Consider the following 19,969-nt stretch of genomic DNA (forward strand, 5'->3'; position numbering starts at 1 on the left):
CTTTCAGACCCCCACACCCTACAACATGCTATAAAAATCCAGGTCCAGTGTGTGTGTGGCAGGGGGTGGGAGGAAGGACTTGGGGCTCTGGCCACCAGGTGGGAGTGGGGCCTTTGGGCATAGGCATAGTTTGACTTCTATGGGCGGGGCGTGGAGGCAGGGCCCGGCAGGACTCAGACCAACTCCACGTGCTAGGGCCCAGCAAGGGAATACCACCTCCACTGCCTGACACACCTCAGCAGGCCACCTAGGCTGTCTGGGTTGTGGGGGCAGGGATACAACCAAAAATTATAACTCAAAGAGGAGGGCTCAGCTTAAAAAGTTTGAAAACCATTCAGGGTGCAGGCAGGGGGTAGCTAGGAGCTATATGCTAGCAGAGGGTAATTCAGGATGCAGGTAGCGGGGGTAGCTAAAAGCTGTGTGTTTTAGGCCCATGGGGGACACTGGGACTCCAGGCTTCAGCTCTGCAGCTCCTGATATCAGCCCTGCAGGAGGCACCAGGGCTTGAGGCTTCAGCCATGGGCCCTCGCACACGCCGTGCCCCCCAGCCCCAAAATGGCTCACAGACCTCCAAGGGACGACAGACTCCCAGTTAAGACGCACAGCATTATAGGAATGGTGAGCCTACTCTAACTTGTACTGAAGTCTAGTTAAGATCCTTGCAACCCTCAGGATCCAGGGAAGAAAGTGAGAGACAACCAAAACATTTGTTCCAATCACACTGTCAATGCAACCTTAATTTATATGCACCTCAGTGACATTTAAATATCAATTTGATTAGATATCCAATTTACCTGAGATGTTTTTCTGAAGGACTGCAGAGATTTGAGGGCTGTTTTTGTTGTTCTTGTTTTTAAATGTCAGTCCCCATTAGTCTCCCTCCACTCCACTGAGTTTACTTATTGCTAACCTTACACTGAGGGCATATCATCTGTGATGAGACAGGCTTTGTGTCTTCTCCTCAGTGCAACATGCATCCTTTCTGTTGCTATGATGCGTTTGGCATCTACTTTACCAACAAATTTCATGTTGCTGCAGCCAGCTTCCTCCTTCCCATAATAACCTGAGTTATAATGATAAGAGGAAAGTTCAAAACATGTTGCTCTATTCCCTGCTCCACATGTCTGGAAGATTCAGAAGTGTGCACGTGCACACACATGCTCTCTCTCTCTCTCTCTAGATAATTCTACTTTTGGGTGAGAATTTGGAGAGCTACTGACTCATTCTCAAAAGACCTGAACTTCCATAAAATTATATGAACCTATGCATTCACTTTTAAAGGCAGATCTGATGAAGTTCCTGAAGTGCCCATGGACCTGATGTCTGCACCCATTCGCCAACTATACTCCTCCAACATTTAGCGAAAAGATGTGGTTGCTTATACAACCACTCCTAAACACATTGCCAAGGATGGAAACATGTACTTAACCTATTGACCAGATGATTAAACCAGAGGTGGATAGGCTGGGGCAACATACTAGTGAGAATTCCAGTTGCTTGGAAAGGGAAGGTGTTAGAGTTACTTTCAGGATCCTTCCTTGAACCCTGCTTGAAGGTTCCATCTTTCATATCAGCTTATTAACTGCCGGTTGGGGAAAAGGGTGTCGGTCCTATTGTATTCCTCCTCCAGTTCCTGTTTTTGGCATTCTTGTAAATAGCTGCCTCTGCTGCTGCTCATTCGTCTTGCAACAGCAGCATGCAATTGACTTGACTTGACAGTTTCACTGCTACCCACAGAATTTTGAATAGCAGATATGAAACTCACTAGAAACTTGTTGTCCTCACTCTACTTTTGCCAAGTTGAAGCAAAACACAGAAGCAGAGACACGTGCTGTTTGTCTTCCTGGTTTATGTATGATTCACAACCTTAAGAGCTACCAACGTTTTTTGTTTTTTTTTTAATGAAAACTAAGGGCTCAGTCCTTGAGAGCTGAGCTCAGCACATCTGAGGAATGTGGAGGGGGAAGAGATGACATTATAACATCTTGCCATCACCCACTGTTGGTGTCCCAGAGGCAGATTGGGGCCACTTCAGTCCCTGGATAAATTAGAGCTGCAGGGTTGCCAGCCCGGTATTACTGCAGTGAGATCCTGGTTCCTCCTATGCTTAAGTAGGGAGTGTGAAATGCCATTCTGGGGGAACCCTCAGCTGCCTCCGTAAGGCAGTTTTAAGTCCTCTGTACTGGTGGAGCTTAAAACAAACCACCTTCTATCGTATCCAAAGCTCATCTTCCTTACAGCGGGTCATCATAATGAGTCTTTTTAGCCCACTTGCTCAACTCTCCTCACTCACCCGTTTACACATCCCATATCTTTCTCACGTGAAATTATTTTCTACCCTAGCATGTGGAGTTGGTCTGAGTCCTGCCGGGCCCTGCCTCCACGCCCCGCCCATAGAAGTCAAACTATGCCTATGCCCAAAGGCCCCACTCCCACCTGGTGGCCAGAGGCCCAACTACAAATAATACACATGCAAAACACTTAAAAAGAACACAGAGCGAGAACTGTCACTATCCTATCCGCAAGTAAAACCATCTACACTCTAAAAACGAGGGGGGAGGGAAACCTTTTGTTGCCCCCGTACTGTAGTCAGCAGTCCATTTCATAAGAGCTTAACCCAGCCCAGGATCTAAGGCGGCCATAGTTGGTGACAAAAGGCACCACAGGCTGTGTAAGTGTCGGAGTTAGAGAACACTCAAGCGCCATCTAAAGAAGTGAAAAAGGAGTGTAAAAATAGAACTATTTTAAAGATAACCACATAGTTAAGATGCTATTGGAAACATTTGAAACTCTAGCAATGGCACCTCTCCCAATATAACCTGGAACCTATAACTGGTAGGTTAGGTTGGTTTTGCTGTAAACACCTTCCTGCATTATTTGCAAACAAATACTACAGCCTTTTCCTAACTCATGAGACCAGACAGTAAAACAGACTAGAAACAAACCAGTCTTCCACTCCTAAAAGAGGGAAATATAAAAGGTAAATAGCATGAACAGTTTCAAACAAATTAGATTTTACAACTGGTTGTTTTAGTAAACTAAGGTGTTGATTAGCAATGTATAAATTTTACCTTAAGTATCCTAGCAGTCTGAAAATACCATGAAATCAAATGCTAAGTCTCAATACAATATGCATCATAAGACTCTAGTTCTGCAATTGACTACACAGGCAAACTCCTGAACCCATAAGAAGCCCCATTAAAATTGGTGGAACTTCATGTAAACGCAGAAGTCTGCCCATAAAAGCCATCTAGATGTACTAGAACCTAAATTCTTATTTTTCCTCATTAGGTTTCTTAGAAGGAGCTATTTCATATCTGATGTTTACTTTTAATCTTTGTTCTTGCCATTTTAATTCCTATGTCGCCATAGCATATATTAAGCAGCAAGTATTGCTTTTACTGGTTAATAATATAGTTGTATATGCTTACTTCATTATGGTGTGAAATCAAACAAATTATTAACACAAGATAATAGTTCAGTTAAATTATACTTTGAATCACATTACAGTACAATCCCCCACAACTGTTTACACATTCCATAAATGTGTTTTAGGGATTTTTACTTTTCTGTTTTTGAAACTGAATCATGTATTAACTGTGATATATATAATTTATTTTGTAGTAATAAAATATGGAAATACTTACTGGATCCTTTTCTGGACTACATACTTTAACCCAGAGTAAGTGGTCTAGAAGCCAGTCTATGGGCTTGTCTTTGTAGAACATTAAAAAGAATTCTACTATGAGTGGTAAATCTTTAGTTCTAAACAGCTTTCCTGAAAACAAAATAAAAGAAGAAATCACACATTTCAGTCATATTTAGTCCTGTATGGATATCACTGCAGCCCATGTTTTTCTTCCTGCACCCAAGCACATAGGGTAGAACCCAGACCCTACTGAACTTAACAGAAGTTTTACCATTAGAATTACAGAATCAAAGGATTAGAAGGGACTGCAAGGTCATGTAGTTTAACCCCCTGCCAAGATGCAGAATTTGCCAAGACAGATGGCTATTCAGACTCCTTCTGAAAACCACCAGTGAAGGAGCTTCCACAATCTCCCTCAACATGTTTGTTGGAACCTCCCATGGTGGGGGAATCTCCCATCAGTAGGGTCAGGCTTTCACCCATAAATTTTGTCTAAACAAGGAAAGAGCATGATTTAAACAAAAAAACCCAAACAAACAAAACCCAACCAATTCATCTCCTGTTTACTAATCCCTTATGAAACATCTGTTAGCACCTAGTGTACATGCAGTTAAGCACCTTTAAAACTGTTAAGTGTTGGGGCTGATGCTAGATGGGAATACAGCACTTGCAGGATTAGGCCTGGTCTACATGTTCTGGCCTTGTCATTGCTGGCAGCAGCATGTGGTGTTTATGTGTAGCTACAATCCACAGGAAATAGTAGGTTGCGTCCATACTGCCATATGTAGCTACATGCCACAGTAAAAGGCTCTGGGCAGCAGGGAAAGACTCCGGCAGCTCCCCATTGCTGGAACCATTACCTGCTGCAGGCTGCTGCTGGAGCCTCTCCCTGCTGCCTACCCCCTGCTGGACAGGGAAAGTCTCTGGCAATGGAAGGCACTGCTTGGAAGTTTATTGAACAGTGCAGAGTACGTACCCTGAGGTTCAGGCATGTCTTAACTCTTCACCTAAAGCGTGCCTCACCATTCATGCTATCATCTATACCTGTGCTAGGGGAGTGTGCAGTGTATGTCGCTATAAGTATAGACTTAGCCAAAGTTGAACCAGTTTAGCTAAAGATGTAATCTTAAATTGATTTAGTTAAACTAGTGCAACTGTGAGTTTGAAGACTCATATCCATTTAACCTTCACACCCAACCGCAGGCAATGTCTCATGTCCCTGCTTTGCAGGATAGCTGAAGGCAGCTAAATGGAACAGGGAAGCATCCTGCATAGACATTGCCCTCCTGTATGCCCCTCCATAGATTTGTAGACAAGTTTACCTCCTCTGCACAACATTCAGGAGCAGGATGCAGCTCAATATGTTTGTTGAAACAAAATAAGTTTTGAATTACTCATTGTTCGTATTTCTAGTCTGTTAAACTTGAGAATGTTGTTTACTCATAATATGTATATTTTGTGATTAGTCACCATGTTGTCAAATAGTTCAGTCATACTAACAGTCATTAAAGCAAAACAAACATCTCTTAGTTTATGATGACTTAGCTGACTTAATGCACAAAGGGCACTAACAACCAATGAGCCACGTTTTACCTTTGGATGAGTATGCATAGCTCCCACTGACAATGAGTCAAAGTCCACTGACTTGAAATCAGTTGGAGCCAAACGCAGAACATGGCCCATTGACATTTTGGCAGTCAAACCTATTTAAAATTACTTCTAGAACATCATTCTGGTTGTGCCGTAACAAGATATACAGCTTCCAGAAAATTTAAAATAGATTTGCAAAGGGGCTGTATTTTATTTTTAATCTTGAATTTTTAGGAATTGCTATGCGATCATCAACTGGCATATAGAAACCTTTTGCACCCCCCACAACACCTAGGACCACTTCCTACCCACATTTCCCATCTCTCAACTGAGTAAGTTACATAATTGTAAATAAAGGCTTTAACCATCCCAATAAGCATCTTTGGAAGCCTGCCACACCTCAAATTATTGTGCAAATTGGAAGAAGGGGCTAACTCCTGGGTCCAGTTAAGTGTGTAGACAGTTAAATAGGAGTTTGGAACACAGTAGGACCTCTTGTTCCCTGTGGGAATGACTACAATGTGACTGGATCTTGGGTTGATGGGATCCTGCACTATAAGGATAGTGCCTACAGGCTCAGTGCCATACAGCATGGACACTGAGAGACTCTGAACATAGACTGGGAGTCTGACGTGGTTGTAGCATTTCCTAGAGAATCAGGGATTTTGGGGATTAGCCCTTCCAGGAGCTGAAACGCAATTCCATGTAAAATTTACATTAGTAGTGCACCTCTGAGTCTGAGCTGACCACTAGTGATCCTGCTGGAGCTGCAACACTTACCAATAAATCCAAGCTGAGAGAATTCAAGTATCATCCACTCATCAGAGGGCTGTTCAAGAGCAAAGTTTTTTATTTTCTCAATGTACTGAGGTTTTGCCACAATATCATCTTCCAGCTGAAAAAAACGGTGAAACTGATGTTTTCATTGCTTACAGAGCGATTATCTTAATATGTATAAATTATATAATTTTGTTTTATTGCTGTAAAGTGTATGACAGGGATGTGTCAGACTCTAGCACATGATAGTGATTTCTCTAGTCTTCTCAAAAGAGCTGCATTTCAGAATCACACAAATATTTGTTTTACAGTAGTACCCATAACATGCTAAGCACTTTCCAGATATTCAAGAAAGCATGAGTTCGTATCTCAAGAGATCTAAAGAAAATCTTAGGATAAATAGACAAACAGAGGTTAAGGTAAGGGAAACAATAACATTTTATATAAAAGTAATCTCCATTTAGTGTGAGAAGCATGGTAGAAGTGACTCTTTAAGAGAGACTTCTAATGTGAATGGGGTAGAGCTTTGCAGATGAGCTCATGGCGGTTGTACCATGTATGGGGCTGCATGGGAGGGGACATGGAGACAATTGTGTGGTAAGCTAACAAACAGCTGGACATGGCAGGGGAATACTAGTGGAGCAAGGGGAGAGGTGTTGCAAAGCTCAATAAGGGGCAGAATCAGAGCTTTAAAATTAGTGCAAAGAAGCTTAAATTAGATGCAAGAGTGGATGGGTAGCCTCTTTACAGAAGAGAGTGGCATGATCAACTTGATGACAAGGAAAAGGACATTAGCAGCTGCAATTTGTATGGTTTGATAGGGACAAAGTCTGTATTTGGAAGGCCAGAGAGAGGCTATTGCAGTTGTTAAGGCAGAATATAATGAAGACTAGAATGAGAGATTTGACTGTAGTGATGCAAATAAAACAATGGAATTTGAATTGTTGGGGAGGAAGAATTAGCAGGACTTATATAGGGACTGGATTTGTGGGACAAGGAAGGAGAAATAACCCTGAGATGACAGAAATCATAGTGAGTCAACAGTGAAAGAAGATAGGTAGTTTGGAATGGAAGATTAGTAGTCTCCTTTGACCACGTCATCAGCTTAAACTGATTACAAGACATCCAAGAGGAGATGCCAGAGATAAAATGAGATGCGAGAGTCAATGTAAGGAGACAGTTATTCAGTGGAGAAATAGATTTGTAAGAGATCACATCTGAAACTGTATGAGCTAGTGAGATTATCTAGAGGCAGGACATTGACTGAGAATGGCAAGGAAACAAGGAGAGAGCACTGGGGAAACCTCAAGAGAGAGGAGAGGAGGAGAACCCACCAAGAGAGATATGGACAGAACTATCAGAGGCGGGAAGAAGAGCAAGGGGGGACACTATCTCAAAAACCCAATCAGCATCAGATGTCACGAAGAAGAAGAAAAAGGCTGACAACAACAAAAAGCAGCAGAGAAGAAGATGAAGATGAGTAGAGGCCCTGAAATATGGTCAGAAAAAGATCATTAAAGACTTCAATGAGAGCAATTAAAGTAGCAGAGAAAGCAGAAGTCAGTTTGGAAGGGATCTAAGATGAAATTTCATAGACTCTAAGGCCTGAAAGGACCATTGGATCAGCTATCCTGAACTCCAGTATATTCACAGGCAATTACATTTCACCCAGTTACTCTTGTATTGAGCCCTTAACTTGTATTTGGCTAAAACATAACTTCCAGACAGCCTGTCAACTCTTTATCTGAAGACGTTGAGAGATGGAGAATCAACCACTTCCCTTGGTAGTTTGTTCCAGGGGGTTAATCACCCTTACTGTTAAAAATGTGTGTCTAACTTTTAATGAATGTGCCAGTTTCCAGCCATTTGTTCTTGTTACACCTTTGTTATGATGTTGAGAGAAAGCAAGTCAATGCAATGGTTGTGCAGTGCTTGATCAGGAAGTTTAGCGATGAAGGGGAGGCATGTGTGGAATCGTATAATCTAGTTGTCAGGACTGACATCTGAGAGCCTAGCAGAACACAAGATTATAGGCATCTCTCTCTTTGTTCATTAGTACTTCGTAGATTAAAAGAGGCACTTTCATATGAGTGAGGTTGGTATTAAAATTGGGTTTTCAACTAAGGAAACCAGAAAATGAGAAAATGAAAAAAGCAGCAAAATACAATGGAAAATGGCAGTTGTTCAGATTTCACACATTTTAGAAAAGCATTATTTCCCTTTTTCAGACTATTTAAAAATATTTATTTGCATTTGTGACACATGGACAGAAAGAGTTAAGCAGTTTGCAGGCTAATTGACCCAGATTCAACTTTTAGGGACATATTGGTAGATAATGTTTCTGTTTTTGTATGTTTACATATATATTGTTAGAGGTTAACAATGTAATCAAGCAGTCCCTGTCTATGCTGTATTCTGTTAATTGAGATCAAAAGGAAATATTAACATTTAAATGAACTGTAAACATAGTGATATCACTGTATTAATCTCTCTCTGAAATGTATAGCAAATAATCTGTGAATGGTGGAAGACAGGCAATTGCCTTATATTAATCCCTGCAGCTAATTACCCATGATGCTTAGGAAATCAGTCTCCTTCAAAGTCTCCATGATTGCCTATTGTTTGCCTAAAGACTCCGAGCTGCCAAAAGAAGGCCTGGAACTATATGAAGAAATCTTGGGGCCTGATCCTTTTTATCTCAGATCTGCTTGATGCTTCATGCAGGGGAAGCTTGAGTCATAAAACTGAGATTTCCAGTCCCATCTGGATCACCCTGAATATGAACATTGAACTATAGCCTATGAACTAATGCTGAAAGAACACTGCAACTACAAAGCTCACCATCTCTACTATGAATCTGATCTCAGAACTGTACTCATGTCTGTACATATACTGATCTTTTAACCAATACTCACTCTCTTTTCTTTTTTAATAAATTTTAGTTTAGTTAATAAGAATTGGCTGTAACGTGTATTTGGGTAAGATCTGGAATATTCATTAACCTGGGAAGTAATGTGTGTGATCCTCTGGGATTGGTAGAACTTCCTTATGATGAAGATTACTGAAAATCTTATTAATCATATGTGACTTGTGTATCTGGGTAGAGGCCTAAGGTTGGGTTGGGTTGCTTTAGGGAACTGTGTTGCTGGCTTTTGGGTAACCAGTGAGGTATTACAGAAACTGTTTTGTGCTGGCTTGGTAAATCTGAGTATTGGAATATCCACAGCATTGCAGATTGTTTGCCCCATTCTTTGCAGTTCACCCTAATTGGGTAACTCCAGTGTGGCTCCCTGGGACCCCAGCCACAGCATTTTAAACCACTATTCAGCAAATATGCAAACACTGTTTACTTGAAACTAGCACACCCCAATGTGATCAGAAAATTCAGTTCTCATTTCAATAAGAGACTCCCTCCTTTTTTTAAAAAACAAGGAAAGCTGCAGGTTTAAAAAACACTTAAAGATGACACTACTTAGGAGATCTTCCAAACAGAGGGCTTGATTCAAAGTCCACTGAAGTCAATGAAAAGAGTCCTGTTGATTTAAATGGTCTTTGGGTCAGGACCCAACTAGGATTAAAAGAGTAACTTTAAAATCCCAGTCCACTCAAGTGCTTACTGACAATATAGTGAAAAATGTAACACTTAAAATAAATACAGAAAATACATTTTTTTCCCTTAAGACCTGACCACAGATAATTTTTTTTTGCTGTTTTCACTGAACTGCCTTATTGTACACTTTTCTCCCAATTAATCTTAGTTTTATTATCTTTTGTAATTTGTCTACACAAGATCTCTTTCAATTAACTGGGCTGAGATTAAGATCATCCCTACTGATTTCCACTAATATTAAGTCAAAATGGCACTGTATGTGAAAGAAAGCATATAGTGTCAAATAAAGTAAAAATCTTAAATTAATCAAAACTGTACCATAGAATCTCTATGGATAGAAATTCCATGCTTGAATAATAAGAGTACAGCTGTAGGAATATACTACCAATCACCTAACCAGGATGGTGACGGTGATTGTGAAATGCTCAGGGAGATTAGAGAGGTTACAAAACAGGAAACCTACTAATAAGGGAGGATTTATCACCTCAGAACATGTCACCTCAGGACGGGATGCACAGATCAAATTTTTGGACACCATTTATGACCGCTTCTTGTAGCGGTTAGTCCTGGAACCCACAAGGGCAAAGGCAATTCTTGATTTAGTCCCAAGTAGTGTACAGGATCTGGTTCAAGAGTTTAACTGTTTGATAATAGCAACCATAAAGTCATTAAATTTGACATGCAGTAGAAGGAAAATGCCAAAGAAACCCACCCCTATTAGCATTTAATTTCAAAAGGCAAGTTAAACAGAAATTAGAAGTAAGGGTCAAAAAAGTGAAATGGATGCAAGCTGCAAGGAAACTTTTTAAAAACACCAAAATAGAGGCTCAAACTAAACACATACCTCAAATTATTTAAAAAAAAAATAGTAGGACCACCAAGAAAATGCCACCATGGCTTAACAACAGAGTAAAAGGGGTGGTTAGAGGCAAAAGGACATCATTTAAAAATTGGAGGCCAAATCCTAGTGACGAAAATAGAAAAGAGCATGAACTCTGGCAAGTCAAGTATAATTAGGATGGCCAAAAAATAATTTGAATAAGTCATAAAAGACACAAAATTAACAGCAAATTTTTTTAAAAGTAAATCAGAAGCACAAAGATTGCCAAACATTCAGTCGGGCCACCAGACAATCAAGGTGCTCAAGCAGGGCTTAAGGCTATTGCGGAGAAGCTAAATTAATTCTTTGCATTGGTCTTCACTGCAAAGGATGTGAGGTAGATTCCCACACCTGAGTGATTCTTTTTAGGTGACAGATGTGAGGAACCATCTCAGATTGAGGGGTCAATAGAGGTGGTTTGGGAACAAACTGATTAACAGTAATAGGTCACCAGGACCAGACTGTATTCACCCAAGAGTTCTGAAAGAACTCAGATATGAAATCACATATCACAGTTTGTAGTTCTGCAACCTATCACTTAATCAGATGTTGTACCAGATTACTGGAGTGTAACAGTGCGAGACTCACCCCTGCGGTGCCGCCTGCTGGTTTCCTGGGAATAAGCTCTTTTTCCAGCTCCAGAGCACCTTCAGGCCGCTGTCCCACTTGCCGCTGGGCCCAAGTCTCTCCTGCCCCACGGTGCCCCCTTTACCCAGGGGTTCTGCCCCTCTGAAGCAACCCCCAATCCGGGTTTCCCCACTCAGGGGAACCCCTAACCCCCTATCTTCACCTCGCCTCATTATTAGGCTACTGCCAGTCACCGTCTAGCCCCCATTCACTGGGGCAGACTGCAGTGTACAAGCCACTCATCACAGGCAAGGAGGTTTTGGGCCTGCTGCCTTGGCCTACCCCTGAGCTGTCCTTTGCAACCCCAGTACTCTTCTGGGCCTTTTAACAAGGCCTGCAGCCTGCAGGGGGGAGGAAGGGGAGGGTTCTAGGCCGGAGTTCCCCATCTCCTCTGGCCTTCTCCCTGCCCAGCTCCACTCTAAGCAGCCAGGCCCTTCCCTCTCTAAAGGCAGAGAGAGAGTGTTTGCTTCTGGCCCACTGCCCTCTTATAAGGTCCAACTGGGCCCCGACTGGGGCATGACCCCAGCTGAGGCTGCTTCCTCAATCAGCCTTGGAGCTGCTTGCCACAGCCACAGCCCTCTTCCAGGCTGTTTTTAACTCCTCTGGGCAGGAGCAGGGTGACCACCCCAATACATGGAGGATAGCTAATGTAACATCATTTTTTAAAAAGCCTCCAGCAGCAATTATAGGTCAGTAGGCCTAACTTCAGTATCAAGCAGTATAATGATGCTAATGGTTGAAATGATGGTAAAGAACAGAATTATCAGACACACAGATGAGCACAATGTGTTGGGGAAGAGTCAACACAGCTTTTGTAAATGGAAATCTTGCCTCACCAATCTATTAGACTTCCTTGAGGGTATCAAGAAACAAGTGGACAAGGGTGATCCAGTGGATGTAATGTATTTAGACTTTCAGAAAGCCCTTGGCAAGATCTCCCATTAAAGTCTGTTAAGCAAAGTTAGCAGTCATGGGACAAGAGGAAAGGTCCTCTCATGGATTTCACAAATCTGGGTGACTGGGCAACAAAACAGCAGATGAAATTTATGTTGATAAATGCAAAGTAATGCACATTGGAAAACATAATCCCAAATATACATACAAAATGATGGGCTATAAATTAGCTGTTAACACTCAAGAAAGATCTTGGTGTTGAGTAGATGGTTTCGGAGAACTATCCACAAAGTGCAGTGGCTGTCAAAAATATAACTGGGTTCACAGAAGAATTATACTAGTTCACAGAGAATAGAGCCCTCAATGACTATTAGGCAAGATGGTCATGAACACAACCACATGCTCTGGGTGTCTCTAAGCCTCCAACTGCCAGAAGCTGGGAATGGATAAGGGTATGGACCACTCAATAAAATTTCCCTGTTATGTTCATTCTCTCTGAACCATCTGGCACTGGCCACTGTCAGGATAGAGGATACTGGGTTAGATGGACTATTAATCTGACCCAGTATGGCCATTCTTACGTTCTTATTAAGTTAATTGCAGTCAATAAGAATACAATTGTGAGATGGCAGGGTTTGCTACAGATATTAGAGTGGAGAAGTACCTCAAAAAAGTAAGTGAGTATATAACAAATTCTGAATGAAGATGGTGAAAGCTGCTGTCATATTTAATGTTTTCATTTAAGTTCCCATGAGTATTGATAGAAAGCACTTCCCAACAACTGTAGTAATTGAGCTACTCAAAGATGCTTTCAGCTTTGGAAATATATAATTACCTCAGGATAAAACAACTCTAAATGGACACAAGAAAAAAAACTACATCTCCTCCTAGGCATGGAGAGATTTGATGGCCTGCTTTTAGGGCTTACTTACAATCCTATTATCCTAGCGCTGGCATTAATACAAGTGTCTCAAGGGGCTCTAATGTACTGCAAAAAACTTGAGCAGTTACAGTGAAAATGACAATGGTTTCTAAACATCTCTCAATCTTTTACTGATTAACAAAGATATTACCACGCATAAAGAGAACAGAGCTGAAGATACAGTAGCTGATCACACACAAAAACTTAAAGAAGAAGAGATGACTGAATAAGTGTTAGGTCTTATTATCTTTTTCCAAATATTTATTTGTGATCAGTGCACTTCACAAAGCAGCTCACCTAAACCCCAATTCAGCAAAATACTTATATGCTTTGCTGAACTGGGGCCTTACCTGGCATGTGATAGTAAGTGTACTGTAGATACATAACTACATAACTTTATTATCTTTTCAACTTTAGATGTTCATATAAGTTATTTACCAAAATCATACTATTTCTGAGAAAAAAGTAAAATAAACTCTGTTTTAAGATTTCCCTAAAATACTAAATATACCCAACAAGTAAATAAAAAATGTCAGAAAAAATGTCACCAAACCTCGCTTTAATCTAAAATGTTTATATTACAGTATGGTAAGTAATGGACTGAGGAAAAGGATTTTTAAGCTTTTTTGTTATGGAGCTTCCAAATAGTGGCCTAGACTATTGCCATTAGATCCATGCATGTAGGGGGACCTCAGCTGCCACTGTAGCACCCATTTCATCCCCCTTGTCCCCATGACAGAAGCCTCTCTGTATAGGTCAGGGTCTGTGCTCAAGAAAGGTCCAGAGGCTGGGCAGACCAAGGGAAGGAGTGGCAGGCTGGGAAAGGGTCAAGAGGAAGGGCATTATTTCCCTTTTAGTCCTCCATAAAAGTCTTTTAAGATAAGATTGCTATAGGCATCACCACAACCTAGGACTGGGTATATATGCCACAAGACAGCCCTTAAGATGTCTTGTATAAGGTAAACAACATGTAATTATTCTTAAAGGAAACTGGAAATTCATAATAATCATCCCTATGCAAGCACCGATATTTCTGGTATTATTACAATCTTCCACAATCACACTAACAGAAATCATTGAATATTAGAGTTGGAAGAGAGCTCAGGAGGTCATCTAGTCTAACCCCCTACTCAAAGCAGGACCAACACCAACTAAATCATCCCAGCCAGGGCTTTGTCAAGATGGGCCTTATAAACCTCTAACCCATTCCAGTGCTTCACCACTCTCCTAGTGAAATAGTTTTTCCTAATATCCAATCTAGACCTCCCCCACCTCAACTTGAGACCACTGCTCCTTGTTCTGTCATCTGCCACCACTGAGAACAGCCTAGCTCCATCATCTTTGGAACCTCCCTTCAGGCAGTTGAATGCTACTATCAAATCCCCTCCTCACTCTTCTCTTCTGCAGACTAAAGAAGCCCAGTTTCCTCAGCCTCTCCTTGTAAGTCATGTGTCCCAGGCCCCTGACAATTTTCCCTCCACGGAACTCTCTCCAATTTGTCCTTTCTGTAGCAGGGGGCCCGAAACTGGACGCAGTACTCCAGATGTGGCCTCACCAGTGCTGAATAGAGGGGAATAATCACTTCCCTTGAGCTACTGGCAATGCTTCTACTTAATGCAGCCCAATATGCTGTTAGCCTTCTTGTCAACAAGGGCACACTGACTCATATCCAGTTTCTCATCCACTGTAATCCCCAGGTCCTTTTCTGCAGAATGGCCGCTTAGCCAGTCAGTTCCCAGCCTGCAGCATTGCATGGGATTCTTCCATCCTAAGTGCAGGACTCTGTATGTGTCCTTGTTGAACCTTGTGTTATTTGTGATTTCTTTTGGCCCAATCCTCCAATTTGTCTAGGTCACTCTGGACCCTGTCCCTACCCTCCAGCATGTCTACCTCTCCCCCCAGCTCAATGTTATCCACTAAAAATACAGAGCATTTTGTCTGAAGGCATTGTTAACTTCTGGACAGCCATTCTCTCCCTGACTGTGTCTGAGGTGCATTACAGACTTTGGTCTCTATTTGCACACTCTACTTGCACACTGTACTTCAGGAGTGCGCAAGTGACATAGGCGCCTCAGTCCCATTTTTCAAACATGACTTAGGTGGTTAGGAGGCTATGTCTCATTAACTTTCACTGATACTTTAGCACAGAGGTCGGCAACCTTTCAGAAGTGGTGTGCCAAGTCTTCATTTATTCACTTTAATTTAAGGTTTCACATGCCGGTAATACATTTTAATGTTTTTTAGGTCTCTCTCTCTCTCTAAGTCTACATATTATATAACTAAAATTATTGTTGTATTGTAAAATAAACAAGGTTTTCAAAATTTTTAAGAAGCTTCTTTTTAAATTAAATTAAAATGTTGATTTTACGCTGCCGACTGCTCAGGCCGTTGCTGGTCTGGAGTTCTGTTCACCAAGGCGAGCAGCAGGCTGAGCGGGGCCTGCAGCTGGGACCCCGGCTGGTAAGGGTCTGGCAGCCAGAATCCCAGACCGGCAGCGGGCTGTGCGGGGCCAGTGGCTTGGACCCCAGACCACTGCTCAGCCCACTGCTGCTCAGAGGTTCCATCCGCCGGCTTCTGCCAGCTGGGATCCTGGCTGTCAGACCCGCTCAGCCTGCTGCTGGTCTGGAGTTCTGGCCCTGCCCACATACAGTGAGTACCTACCTTCTCCCTGGTTCTGGCCCATTCTCTTCCTCTCTCTGCACTGAGCTGAGTGTGGGAGTGGACCGAGCACATGGCTGGGGGTGAAAGGTCTGGCCAGGAGCTAGAATGAGGGAGGGGGCTCAGGGTTGGGGCAGGAAGTTTGAGTGTGGGGCACTTACCTGGGCAGCTCCCATCTGGTGCGAGGGGTGCAGGTGGGAATGTGGGGGTGAGTGCAAAAGCCCCCCTTTTGGTGCTCAGGGTGGGGATGTGGGGGGTGCAAGAGTCAGGATGTGGGGAGGTGCATGGGGGGTGGGGGGAATGGGTATGTGAGGGGGTGCAAGAGTCAGGGCAGAGGGCTGGGGGCATGTGAGGGGGGTGCAGGTGTCAGGGCGGGGGGGGGCTGGGTATGTGTGGGGGTGCCAGAGTCAGGGCGGGGGGGGGGGCTGGGTATGTGTGGGGGTGCCAGAGTCAGGGCTGGGGTCATGGAGGTGGGGGTGAAGGAGTCAAGCAGTGGGCTGAGTGTGTGTGAGCGGGGTACAGGCCTCAAGGCAGGGGCCTGGGAGGTGTGAGGGGCTGCAGGGCTCAGGGCAGAGGGCTGGGTGTGTGTGTGTTGGGGGGTTAGGGCTCAGGGCAGAGAGCTGGGTGTGTGTGTGGGGAGGTCAGGGCAGAGGCCCCCCCCACTCCTGTGGCCCCCAGCCAGCTCACCCACTCAGGGACCCACGGCGCACTGCACGAGCGCAACTAGCGCTCCCCAGCAAGAGAGTCCCCTCTGGCTGTGTCTGGAGGAGCCGCTCCGGGCGGCGCATGGCTCTCTGGCCACTACCGATTCCAGCTTGTCTGCACCTGCTATGTGCTCAGTGCCACCGGGCCGTGGGGCTCTCCGCGCCTCCCAGCTCACGAACAGCAGGTACCGGTCCCTGGCCACAGCTGGGTGCCTCCTCTTGGGGATGCTCAGCAGCCATCACTGCTGCTGCTGCCAGCCTCTCCCACCTCCACCGTCCCCGTGTCCTGCCGCCGGGAGTCGGGACCAGGTCCCGCAGCGAACCCGCTCCCCCAGCGCGCCGCCAATCCGCCATGGCCAGCTATAGCAAGGTGGCCCAGGTGAGTGGGCCCTTCTGCGCCCCCAGGCAGGTCTCCTCGCCGGGTAAGGGGACGCGGGAACCCATGGGCAGGCCGCTGAGGCAGCTCCTCTCTTGAGGAGCACAGGCTCTGCCCCTCACGGATATGTCCCCTCGGGACTCCGGCAGGCAGCAGCGTGCCGTTAAAAATTGGCTCGCGTGCCGTCTTTGGCACGCTTGCCATAGGTTGCCGACCTCTGCTTTAGCTCCTAAGCACATAGGTGCTTGAACTAGGGATGCCGGAGGTGCTTTAGCACCCCCTGGCTTGAAATGGTTTCCATCATATACAGGGTTTACAGTTTGGTTCAATGGCTCTCAGCACTCCCACTATATGAATGGTTCCAGCACCCCTGCCTAAGCAGGTCAAACATGTTTGAAGATTGGGCTTAGGCTCTTAAGCAGAACCGGTCAGAAATTTTCAAATGGAACATTTTTCCACCAGAAAATGCTGCTTTATCAAAAATCAACATGTTCTCCAGGAATGTCTTTTTTGACAAAATTCTGATGGAAACCTGCCTACCAAGGATTACCAAAACATGTCTGGTTTCCTGACAGCTCCACTGTCTGGCTCCTCAAGAACCCACTTGGTGTGCTAAAATGGAGCCAGAAGCCTGGAAGCTGTGGAAGCTCCTAACTCCTTAGCAGCCTGGGCGTCCTGGTTCCAGGACAGCCTGCAAAGTGGGCTGCTGAAGAATCAGGGATTCCAGGCTCCCAAAGCTCCTCATTAGCCGGGAGCTCTGGCTCTCAGGATTCCCAAGTTGTTCAGTTCCTCACCTGGCATGTTGCTGGGGTTCTGGGCAGCCTTGGAAACATTTCTAAAAAGGTTGAAATGAAATGGCCAAGTTGGAATTACCATTCTGTAGGCAATTTCTACATCTCATTTTTCATTCTGTTTCAGAATAATTTTTTTTGAAGTTTCAGTATTTCCTGCAGAACAGGATCTTCCATCTCTGGCCAGTTCTACTCCTAAATCACTTTTAAAATTTTACCCTTATCCAAGCAGTTCCAGGAAAGATGAGAAGCAGCCCTTCTATGTGTCCTATCCTGCTGCTGACCACCTGGGAGAATCCTTCCATGCAGAATCCTAGGATCCATCATGGGATTGGACGAGCCTCATTCCCATTCCAGTTCTCTTCCCACTTGACAGAACAATTGCACATCATAGAATTTCTGGATGCTCTCCTCTCCAGTCAAATCCATGGTAAACATTAAATGAGGTAAAGATGCTTTCTACCTGGTATTCTTTCCTTGTTTCACCTCTCGTCCCCCACACATCACCACCATTATTTTTAGCTAGTTTATTGTTTCTCTCAGACAGCTGTTGTGAAAATTTCTAGATAGTTACAGTGCAGTGCATTATTTTCATTGTAGACTGCTAATCATCCATATGTCTTGATTTGTACTAAAGTTAAGCCCAGGTTTGGGGATCTTATGTGGATCCAACCTCCCAGCCATTCTGGGGAAGTTGGGGGTCTGGATTTTGCAGTTCAGCATACACACATCCCAGTTTGTTTTAATGAAATGAACTAGTTCATATTTTTCCCATTTGGAAAAATCATTTGAGAGATTTTGGCTAGCTATGACCTGGGCTGTCACCTTGGTCTGTAACCACACTGTGTTTATACTACAAGCAAAAACTCATTACACACACAAAAAGAACAGGAGTACTTGTGGCACCTTAGAGACTAACAAATTTATTTAAGCATAAGTTTTGGTGGGCTAAAACCCACTTCATTGGATGCAGTGAGTTTTAGCCCACGCAAGCTTATGCTCAAAATAAATTTGTTAGTCTCTAAGGTGCCACAAGTACTCCTGTTCCTTCTGCAGATACAGACTAACACGGCTGCTACTCTGAAACCTGACATTAAAAACAGACACCTGTAACCTGGCCAGAAAGTTGTCTGAGGGTTCAATTAGTTTGCAAGTCTATCATTCAGCCCTGCGAATGTCAGAAAGGTACAAATGAAACTACCATTTCAGATCAAATAATACATAGCTCTAAGATGAATAACTATGAAAATACGGAGTCTCATGCTTACAAATGATGTGAGCAAATATACTAAAAAACACAGGAGACTTGTCTTCACTGTGTAGTTTAACAGTAATTAAACTTCCAACACTAAAAATCAGCACATTTTATTTATTGATTTATAGCTGGTTATTGATAATGTGAACATACCTGTAAATAAAATGTTCCCTTAGGTTGTGCATATAGCATTAAAAAGCTATAATCCAAATTCTGTTTAGTTCTCCACCTAAATATAAGCAACACATTCTGTTAATTTTTTTCTGGATTTCTCAATGGAGTTATCAGCATAATACAGACATTAGAACACTTTAGTTATGAAGTCTATACTTGAAACTACTCCCACTCACCGTTAACTGGATCAGAGGAAAGCTAGTTAAAAAAAAAGTGTCTGATTCAAAATAAACTCAGTTTTAGAATTTCCTCTGTGCACAGCACATGAACCAATTTATACGTCAGGTGAACTAAACCACTCTTCTTGTTTTGTTATAAACAGCAACAGTCAAAACACAGTTATAATTTATTGAAATTTCACCATGCAGTAAAATAGAGTGCTTTTATGGGTCAACACAGAAGCAGGTTGATGAACTTAATTGTAATATTTAATAGTAAAATGTAGGTTTACTTTCTAGAGGAAAATTATCTCATTTTACTATCAATAAAGTTAATATTTGTTAATCTGTAACAAGACTTTAAAGAAGCAGATTTATAAAAAGTTATATGCAAAAAGATTTCCAGAAATTAATTACTGTGGTACATTTGATAGGCTTATGACTTTAATTATCAAATTCCATGTACCTGATATATTTCTGAGCTACGTATATTTTTACTTTCATTATCTGAGAGTATATATATGTTTTCAATTTTCAGTACCTCATAATTTTGTTCAGCAGTAGAGATCAAAGAGGTGATCATTTCATACTTGTCGCCTAATCTTTTTCAGGGAGTCTTGCCCCACATAGTTTCAGTGGGGGCAATAATGCTTGTGTGAATAAAGAGGGTAGGATTTTGCCATTTATCTAGTGCTTAAGACCTTGTAATTAATCTGTTCCTCATTCTAAACATTTTCTAAACATTCCTTCTGAGAAGTGAGAGTCCCTTAAAATCTATCATGCTCATCAGAAGATAGTTAATTTAAAAATTCACAAATCATCACCTGGGGCCAAAAGTCAAAAGGAACTCAAGGCCAAATTAGAAAGTGATCAAGTTTGTTTTCATCCCAAATTGGGACAAAAG

General features: G+C 42.9%; 1 protein-coding gene across 6 annotated transcripts in view; it reads right to left on the minus strand.

Annotated features, from left to right (window-relative positions):
• Positions 1 to 19,969, minus strand: part of MGAT4D (MGAT4 family member D) — a 113,154-nt gene that overhangs the window by 12,548 nt on the left and 80,637 nt on the right. For all 6 annotated transcript variants that reach the window (XR_007773459.1, XM_050946491.1, XM_050946494.1 and 3 more), the window contains 3 exons: positions 18,887 to 18,962; positions 6,020 to 6,134; positions 3,648 to 3,778 (listed from right to left, as the gene is read on the minus strand). Coding sequence is in view for 5 of the 6 variants with exons in the window: in XM_050946491.1 (XP_050802448.1) it covers positions 3,648 to 3,778; positions 6,020 to 6,134; positions 18,887 to 18,962 (322 nt within the window). In the remaining variant the exon portion in view is untranslated. The remainder of the gene's footprint in view (positions 1 to 3,647; positions 3,779 to 6,019; positions 6,135 to 18,886; positions 18,963 to 19,969) is intronic.

The sequence above is a fragment of the Gopherus flavomarginatus genome, chromosome 3 (genome assembly GCF_025201925.1).
Source record: "Gopherus flavomarginatus isolate rGopFla2 chromosome 3, rGopFla2.mat.asm, whole genome shotgun sequence".
Classification (NCBI taxonomy): Eukaryota; Metazoa; Chordata; order Testudines; family Testudinidae; genus Gopherus; species Gopherus flavomarginatus.